Here is a 9,791-nt window from a genome sequence, read left to right as displayed (position 1 = left end):
TTACTTTTTTGATGATAATTGAATTCTAGTTAATCGATTCAATTGATACTGTACAAAACATAATATTTATTTAATAATTTATGGAGATACACACATAGTGTACAACATAGAAGCCTTAGCAGTCATAAAATGCCGTTACTTCGTAAAGTAAACTGCACTTTATTTATTTTTTCCCTCTAGAATATTTATATACAATCACACGACTTGTTTTCCTTCGCTTTACACTGTTCATCAAAACAAGTTCATTTAACTATTAAGCGATATGTGGCCCTGTCTGTTTCGCTCAACGCATTGTTGTCCTTATCAAATCCCTCGAGAAAATATGTTTGATAAAATTCTTTTGTATCCCGACATTGAGTGAAACTCGGGACCTGAATTAGAATGTGTACAGCGCATAAACATACAAAGTTAAAAGGGTCAAAATATTTCAGTATTTAGACCCAGCTTATTTTTTCCATTTTTTCCCCTTTCTCTAATACAAAGCTGTGTCTACGCGCAATATTATCGGGATTCTGTCAAAAATATTCTATATACAATTAGGGTATGTATAAAAAGAAATTTACGTCTTAAGATTACAAGAAGAAAGATGATCTTTTGTTCCGTTGCCATGCGCGGGAAAGTAACAAATTTTTATCCGTGACACATACCGATTGCTATTTCTGTATCTCCTAACTAAAAACATTACTTATAAAGGATTGATACGAGAACACGCAAGATGCGTCACGGTAATATAAAACTAAATATTTAGAATTGCATTTATCGATACTGTCAGCGAACGAAAAAGTTACTTTCTCGTTGTCACAGTGTCGCTATGATTTCTTCGTCTACTTATATTTATGCATTACACAAATATAGATTAATAATTCGTAACGAACATCAGAAAGGCGAGTTAATGTAACTCAATCGAAGATAATACGCAAACGATCCCAAACTTTAACTAGAAAGGAATAAAATGATAATCGAATGTATAGAATTGCTATCGTAACAATATGCCGTGTTAATGATTATTGGTAATTTGGTTAAAGCAATTCTTTCTATTGCAGGGATAGAAAATTGCGAGTGTAAAGCAACTCTGTTTCATCGCAGGAAATTATTCTCGAAATTAAATTTCTTTACTGTGCCAAAAACACAGAAATAAGTACTATGACGGGCAATACACGGATAGAACTAGCAAACGTATAAAATAGGTACAAGATTTTTTGTGATTTTCATCGCATATCGAACATAAAGATAAGAGTCTTAGATGTCTATTCGTGGTCTATATTGTAACCTTAAAGGTGGGTCCCGGAACCTCCATCTTGTTACATAAACAAATTTCAACGTGTGGTCCTTGCCTAATAATTCATCATTGCACAATATATCAATCTGCAAAGAGCATCATTAATTAGTAATGCAATATAAATTATGATATGAATTTTTCATAATTTTTACTCACATCCCGATATTTTTCCATTCCATTTAACACTTTCTTGGCAATAAACTTTTTCAAATGTGTGATGGTTGCTTGGGCAGAGCATCTAATAAATCTTCGTTTTAAAGTTTTCAAACTTGTATTTATACATTCCAAACATACGTTAACCTGTGAAAACATTTGCTGTTTACAATTATCAAAACATATTCAAATATAGAGTAAACAATTTTTATCTCTCTTTACCTGTTCATCAGTACGGTGATAGTCTGATTCCGCATGTGCATCAGCTGTTGCTTTTTCTTCCTCAACATCTCCAGCATTTGGTAGGATATCTTTAGGGCAAGGTAAACCTCTTGCTCTATAAAATTCTCTTTCCCTTTTAATTTCATCTAGAGATAAATATACCAGATTAATCATGTTGTCAGTTATAAAGAATTTTCAAGTTATCGGTTTTATTAATGCCAAGAAAATACTAACTCTCTTGAAGATCAGGAACTAATTTGTAGACAATATCCTGCATAGTTCTGTCAAAGCTAATATATTGGAGGGGATGCGACTGATGTATGACAATTTGGCATGTTGGGCAAGTATGCTTTTCTTCTAAATGTTTTACCAGACAACTTTTGCAAAATGTGTGTAAACATTCCGTGACAGTAGTGGCGTCTATCAAGTAACCCTTGCATATCTTGCACGTTATGTGGCTGTTCAGTGTTTTCAATTTGATTCTCCTCTCCATGGCACTGGTAATCACCATTTAATAAATATTACCTAAGACACCATACAAATGCGATCAGATTTCAATGCTGTCAAATCGTTCCAAACCTATCACTTTATAGGACTAAAATCTTACACAGTAATTCACGATACTATTATCTCCCTCCACCCCCAAAAAAAAAGAAAAACTCCAAAGTAACTGTTGACATAATGGTACACAAATGGCATTATTATAGAAATGGTCAAAATTTGGCAACAAGTAAAATCCATAGAATTCGTTCTACTGACACATGGTTTAAATCGTTTAAAATTTGTTAGGAAATAAAATAAAGGCCATTACACAACGATCTGAAGGAGAAAATAAATACTGAGCTCGGTAAAAAGTGGGTTATCGGATTCTAACCTGAATGTCGAGTGTTAGCACACAATGGCAACTATCACTCGTGTTATTCGTTAGGAAGTTTCATTCGAATGGTCCGTATTATTCTTGGCATTTTTTTGTCGTTGAATCGAAGCGAAATGGAGGGATACAAAATTAAACGTTCGACTAAAAACCTGGTAAAAACAACTTAGTGTAAATGTGACTCATGACAACAAAACGAACTGATCACAGCGCCATCGCTTGTCTTATGGTTAACTCATCTCTGGACACGCGGTTTCGTTTGGTGGTGGGGAGTTCTCAAATGCCCTCGATATGTCCTCGATCAATCATAAACTAATTTGTTTATTCGTTTAACTGTGTCGATGCATGCATATCTATTTTTTACGCGCGCGTGACTCGTTTGATTTTAACCTATATTAATTAGAAATACTTGAAAGCTTTTTGTATCTGTTTCTTTTCTTAATCGTAAACATTTAATAAATATGAGTTAGTCATACGGTTTTTTGCTTAGTTCATTGTTCAACCTTAATTCAATAATTAATATAGTTCATTAGTTATAATTTGGTTTTTTGCTACGAAATGTTTTTATATCTGATTATTATGTATATAACATTAAAAGAAAAATAGCATTGAAGTAACCTATAACATTATGATTTTCAGCCCACTAATTACAATAATCTTGGGAATTTTCTAGAAAATAATAATCTAGGGAATTTTCTAGAAAATAATAACCTAGTAGTTGCAAAGATTCGATTTAGAATGACGATATTTAGATTGTGAAAATTCGCTCGACGTTTCTCAATCCTTCTCAGAATTCCAAGTTTGTAACATCTAAAACTAATAAGAACCGTGAAAATCGCAAAAACCATGCGAAAACGTCTGGAAATAATAAATGTAGACATTGAGTAATGTGGGTACAGTTTCCAGTGATTTATTCGAGACGAAACTCACGTTACAATAATAATCCAATATTTATGCAGACTATACATACAATCTACCTTGGTAAATGCTGATTTACTGGCTACCTTTAGGTGCTGGGTAACGAAACGAAAAAGAAAAAGTTGAGAAAAACTTTTAAATAAACAGATCGGTGCTATGTACAAAGAATCTTCTCTCATTTTTGTATATTATTTTCGTTGATCAATTGATTAATCTCCGTTCTATATTTTACACGTATCTCGCCTCATTCGTTCCATAATAATACAAAAAAAAAAAAAAAAAAAAAAATAGTGTTAACGACATCCTAAAATACATCCTAAGTAACAATATACAGAGAAATAAATTATCTACTACTAAGCACCTCTCGCATGCACCATTTATACATCTTTATGCATTTTACATCCACGTGGACGATGCAATGAATTTTCTCTCCATCATCTTCTTCTCTTTATCTTCTTTTTTTCAATTCCTTCTTCTTTTTTTCTAACATTTGTTATGTGCAAAATTGTCTTCCGTCGTATTGTCAAGAAACTATACAATATTCTTTGAATCGTACTCGTCTCTCCTCGACGAAGACACTCCCGTTCGGATCACAACGTAGAAACTCGCGTGTTAAAAAAAAAAGAAAAAAAAAGGACGATTAAAAACTCGACGAATCGTATCATTCACTTACGATCTACAATCTTCTTTCATCTTTCTACAAAAATTCGAAGATTCGCGCTCGTTGTCCACTAGAGTCCATTCACGTAGAAACGCTAACATAATACATATCATTATACTTTAATAACAGAGTTCGAGCTATGTTACAGAGAAACGTACAGGTTTTATTAATTGACTAGTTACAAACACTTTTCGAGATTATCCTGTAGATCAGGTATCTCTTCTGTGCAAACCTGATGCACCATATACATATATATGTACGTGTTTCTTCTTCTCTTCATATTAACGAATACAAGAAGCCCTGGCGGAACTTTCCTTCCATCTCCTCTTTCCCTCTCTCTTTTTCTTTTCATTCATCTTCCCAAGGCACTTATCAATGGCACGGTAGTATAACATGTACAAAATTGGACGTGAATATTTTGTAACAAATTTTATTCTTTATTATATATCTCACGCTTCGGCTGCCATAGTAGTTCAGGTGTGCAGCAAAAGTCTTCGATACGATTCTGTTACGACAGAAACCTGAGAAACGCGTGTACGTGAATCACGTGGAACAAACGCACGTTCCATAATAGTAATCGATTTCTCAGGATATAAAGATAACAGGAAAATAAATACAATGTTGTTCGTAAGAAAATCAGTCTCCTCGAAGGCCGGAGTTTTCTTCCTCGATCGTTACTTTCTTCCTTCTTCTTTTTCTTCTTCCTTAAATTCTACGGAATACGCGCTAAACAATTCAATACTGATTTATATTATTTGGCGTGTTCGCTAGGTCAGTCGGTAGATCGACTTCCGTTCACCAGCGTTCTTCGACTATAAGATAGTTTTCTCTTCTTCGTGATCTTCGTTCGTCCTCTTCTTCGCATCTGATCCCTCTTCCTTCTCGTGCTTTTATCTTCTGCGCTTCTTTCGTTCGTTGTCCATTCCGGATCTTTCTCAGAGTTTTTACACAATCTTCGGCGAAAACCGATCGTTCGTGGGATTTTCACAATAGGTAAGGGAATTTTTCTTCGCCCTCGTCGTCGTCGGCTTCGCTGGACTCTTGACTGGACGGCGGCGTGTCTAGCTGCGGGAGGCCAAGGTCCAAGTATTCCTAAAACGATACGTTTAATTGTTTCTCAAATTCCAGACACATTAGGATTATTTTAAATATAACTGAGATTCGAAGATTGGAAGAAATAATCGAACGACCGAGTAATCCTCGCGCAAGGCAAACGAATGATAATGTAAATCATTGAAGCTTGGGAATTCTCTTCTGCTTGAAAGAAACTTCAAAATCTCAGTCTCGGTTTTCAGAGAATATTTCAAGTTTCTTACCTCGTTCGCAGTTATCGTTAATATCCTATCGAGATCCTCGACCAGTTCCCCAAACATTGGTCGTTCGTTAGGCTGGTAACTCCAGCAATCCCTCATCAACATGTATCTGCAACGTTGTTTCGTTTTATTAGTATCGCGTATTAGTATTCCATCATGATAAAAAGCACATGGTAAATTGTAAAAGTTGCATTTACATTTCGATGGAGCAACACGGTGGTTTCTCCATTCGATGGCCAGTTCTTAGCAACTGGAACAACTTTTCTACGGATGGTACGGACGGATAGGGGGTACCACCCAGTGTCATGATCTCCCACAACAGAATCCCGTACGACCATCTGAAACATTACGAGAATCGACTCTAATTAATGAACGAATATAAATGATACCAGTGTTGGCGACACTCTGTTAGACGCTATCAGACTCATTCGATTTTATATTTTCGAAAAGATAAATAATTCCAATATTCTTTACAACAAATGAATATTTATGCAATTAACATTAAGAACATTTCTTATACTCACACGTCGGACTGAGTGGTATAAACTCGATGGAAGAGAGCCTCGGGTGCCATCCACTTAACCGGAAGTCTTCCGTCCGTGGTTTTCCTGTAGTAATCGTGACAGTGTATATCTCTAGCGAGACCAAAGTCAGCGATCTTCAAAACATATTCGTCACTGACTAAAACATTCCTGGCAGCCAGATCCCTGTGGATACACCTTCTGCTCGCTAAATATTCCATCCCTCTAGCTACCTGATAGGCGAACGATACTAGGTCCTTTTGGGTGAGAGTCTTTTTCTCTTTTGGTTCTTGGCCAATGGTCGGTTCGTATCCAGAGGAAGGTCTGTGATCCCGTAGAAAATCACGAAGGTTTCCATGCGGAGCGAATTCTACGACCACGTACAATGGCCCGCCTTGTGTACAGGCTCCTAACAGATTGATTATGTTCACGTGCTTGCCGATCATCTTCATCATCTCCATCTCAGATACCAAGTCCATCATTTCCGCGTCGGTATGACCCTCTGTGGAGAAATTGGTCACTGGGTAATTAGGTCAGATGATTGGTGTGTAATTGGCGATTAGATCTTTTGCATAGATTAGAATGATTTTTAGATAGTTTTGATGAAAATCGAACGAAAAAGAGTGAAGAATGTGAAGAAGGAGCGAAGTTAGCAAAATCATAACGAGAAGAAGAAACGAGGAATTCAAGCAACTTCGAACAATGAGAATGAAGCGACGGATAAAGCGTCTACCTTTCAGCATCTTCACAGCTACGACGCAAGGAATCCCGGGTTTTCCAGTATTTGTTTGCGCCCTGACGACTTTTCCAAATGCGCCTTCGCCCAGGGTGTTTCCCAAAGTCAAATGTTCTCGTGGCAACTCCCAAGCACTGTCAACCGGAAGTTCGTACTCCGAGATACTTCCTCCATTGCTGTCCTCCGCGGCGACAGTCGATTTTTGCTTCTCGATCTTCACCACGGGCATCAGCAACGGTTCTTGAACGTTCTGCGCGTTTACTAAGTTCTGCTTCTCCACGATCACTTTCTTCGTCCATTGAGTCACGACTGCGGCACGTGCCGTCTCTATGGCCAGCAGCTTCTTCATTTTCTCGCGTTTCAGACGATGGAAAATGTATATTACCACCACCACGCCCACGGCGAAGAAGATGAAGAGAACAGCGGCGAGAACGTTCACGAGAATTTGTGGTTTCGCTGTCAATGGTATTCCATGGTCCTCCAAAGCTAGAGGATGAAGAAATGTTTATTAGAATTGGGGACGATGGACAGACAAAAAGGCAAGATTGTTATAAGGTGTTTGGGTATGCAAATTTCTTGGTATACGTTTAGAATACTAGAGATGCTTCTTTAATTTTATAGAGAAATTTCACTGTTTCTATTTTTAGGTGGAACGCGATAATCTTCTTGCGAATATAGCAGGATAATGAAGTTATTAATGTCAGAAAGTTTATTAGACAATTTTGAGAAAGAGCAGAATGCAAAGATGTCAATTGTATCTCTTCCTAAACATAACTAAGGAAATGCAATTCTGGGAAAGGGATTCTTATTATTACAAAAAGTTTTAGGTACATTCGACTACTCGGAGATAGGCACTGCTGAAGGTTTCTCCCAACGCGTTTTGCGCTATGCAGGTGTACCATCCTTCGTCCTTCTGTGTCACGTTGTATAGCTTCAGTACTTCTGGATTGTCCGCGCCTTCCGCCTGTTGGAAAGAATTCAGTAGGATTTAGAGAAATGGAGGATTACAGCTTCGTTGTTTTGAGTAGGAGATGATTTAAGTAAGGGGATGATTTAGCAAATGGTTGTACTTAAGGTTGTCTTCGATTCTAGTTATAGCATAGTATCAGTTTAAGGAACTATAGAAAAATGATCTTCATTATAAAAATGTAGCTAACTGCAATTGAATGAAAAATAAGCGATTCTGATATTTGAAAACGTACAAAGATAGCTTGTAAATTTACTTGCAATCTTATGATACTGTGCAATTTAGATCTTCCGATGAAAGTAATATTCTGTTTCATAATTCTAAGTTTCATAGCGATCAGAAGAATAATACTATGTTTAAAATGCAAAACTGTACGTCTCGAGGAATTATATGAAATTCTTGAAAACTGACGGTTATGTAATAGTAACTCAGACCTTAACAGAACCAATGCAAAATCGAAGAGTATGGGATAGGAAAAAGTTAGAGTTAAGAAAAGTATTATTAGGATCATAAGCAAGAAGATTTGAAAAATAGCTTTAGCGACATTTAAACTTTAAATTAATTTTGATCTATTGAAGACACAAGAAGCGGAAGCGTATAAACAAAAATAGAGTGTGTTCCATGCAATTTCAAGTAGTTCTACGTGCCCACCTTGACCTCCACCCGGAAACTTTGATTGGTTTTGTTGACAGTGTCGAAAGACGTGTGATAACCGTGATACCATTCAAGATGACGATGCGCGTCCGACAGAACCTCGCAGGTCATAGTAACGTTGCCTCCTATCAGAACCGTCGTGTTTCTTGGAGGCCTGGTCAGTATCGGCCGATGTTTCACGCTCTCTACAGGAAAAATAGGCCCAACCACCTTTTTTACCAAGCTCCAGTGTATCAGAGAATAGAAAGAAGCGAAAAGAAATCTTTCGAGATCAAACTTATTGCACTGTATTTCACTATGATTATATTTCTAAGATTTCGAGAATCAAGGCTGTACAATTTTTTTCATAATTTTTAAAGATTCTCAAGGACATTCAAATAATTTAAAAGTAATTAAGATCGAAGAAAATTTAAACAAATTTTATGTGCGTGTGTGTGGAATATTAGTTAGTTCGAGTACTTTTTAATTCGTTAAGAACCAAGGAATGAAATAACACGTAAAAAATGTCTATTACATCACGTTAGTTTCTTCTATCACGATCATTCTACGAGTAAGCTTGTTCTCAAGAGACCTCGATCGTCGAATATCGAAGAAACAGATCGGAAGAAAAAAAGAAGATAGAATACAGCAACATGACATTATTAAAACATAAAAAAAAAGAACAAAATGAAACGATCCACGTGGCAGCACCTGAAATACTAAACGGCACATGTTTCCTTCACCGTATCGTTAGTCACTAGGATATTATTTAAAAATCGCCGCAGACAGTTCACATATCACCAGAATCCCTTGGAATCTGTCTTATTTTACATAAAATCTTGTATACATTATTATACATAATCATTTTATACAAATAGTGTTTAATTAAAAATCATGAATTAGAGCGATAATTAAAGATCCATGGAGAAGACACAAGAACCTCCACCACCTAAACAATATGTACAGTTCTTATTCGAAAGTGGAGAATTAAAGCGATGATTATGAATCCATCGAGAAGACACAGGAACCTCCACCATCTAAGCAATCCGGTCTGTCTGTACCTGAAGAAGAATGCCGGTCGGTGAATTCTCCTGGTCACCAGGGTACTCGACTACTTTCAGCCATTGTATATACGGTTCGAGATCGGACACGATCGGACACTTGAACGTCACCGTGCTGTTCACCGCCGCGGTTACGTTCTTCGGGAAATCCACGTTGATGTATGGTTTATGAGGGAAACGCTCTATAGATGCAATGAAAATTCACGACTGTTTAATGTCGTGATCCCTTCTTTTCTACGCTAGACGGTCGTTGGAAATTTCTGATCGATAGTATTTCCAGCGGAGCACGTTTATGTTAATCATTGCTAGACTGTGGATATTTATACTTAATTTAAAAAATAAAACTCGAGTAGAGAATTGTTTTATCCAGTAAAAATTACACTTTCAATTCGTCAAATTCCTCATAAATGTATAAAGATCCGCAGTTTACTTATGACAATCTAATCGACAATC

General features: G+C 36.6%; 2 protein-coding genes across 6 annotated transcripts in view; both read right to left on the bottom strand.

The window, feature by feature from the left end:
- Positions 1 to 46: 46 nt before the first annotated feature.
- Positions 47 to 2,752, bottom strand: L(3)73ah (polycomb group ring finger 3-like lethal (3) 73Ah). Its single transcript, XM_072010619.1, has 5 exons — positions 2,529 to 2,752; positions 1,889 to 2,179; positions 1,655 to 1,800; positions 1,436 to 1,579; positions 47 to 1,365 (listed from the first exon to the last, which is right to left on the bottom strand). The coding sequence occupies exons 2-5, from the start codon at positions 2,163 to 2,165 to the stop codon at positions 1,240 to 1,242; spliced, it is 693 nt and encodes a 230-aa protein (XP_071866720.1). The 5' UTR covers positions 2,166 to 2,179; positions 2,529 to 2,752; the 3' UTR covers positions 47 to 1,239.
- A 661-nt stretch (positions 2,753 to 3,413) lies between these two features.
- The window catches only part of LOC139990946 (fibroblast growth factor receptor homolog 1), a 113,344-nt gene continuing 106,966 nt past the window's right edge, over positions 3,414 to 9,791 (bottom strand). For 4 of the 5 annotated variants that reach the window (XM_072010610.1, XM_072010607.1, XM_072010608.1 and 1 more), the window contains 7 exons: positions 8,296 to 8,483; positions 7,509 to 7,641; positions 6,675 to 7,163; positions 5,945 to 6,443; positions 5,618 to 5,758; positions 5,424 to 5,529; positions 3,414 to 5,199 (listed from right to left, as the gene is read on the bottom strand). In XM_072010610.1, coding sequence (XP_071866711.1) covers positions 5,092 to 5,199; positions 5,424 to 5,529; positions 5,618 to 5,758; positions 5,945 to 6,443; positions 6,675 to 7,163; positions 7,509 to 7,641; positions 8,296 to 8,483 — 1,664 coding nt within the window. In that variant the 3' untranslated portion in view covers positions 3,414 to 5,091. Of the gene's footprint in view, positions 5,200 to 5,423; positions 5,530 to 5,617; positions 5,759 to 5,944; positions 6,444 to 6,674; positions 7,164 to 7,508; positions 7,642 to 8,295; positions 8,484 to 9,338; positions 9,521 to 9,791 lie in introns of all 5 variants that reach the window. The other variant, XM_072010611.1, reaches the window with a different exon arrangement.

The sequence above is a fragment of the Bombus fervidus genome, chromosome 9 (assembly GCF_041682495.2).
Source record: "Bombus fervidus isolate BK054 chromosome 9, iyBomFerv1, whole genome shotgun sequence".
Taxonomy (NCBI): Eukaryota; Metazoa; Arthropoda; class Insecta; order Hymenoptera; family Apidae; genus Bombus; species Bombus fervidus.
This window is presented reverse-complemented; position numbering and strand designations above follow the sequence as displayed.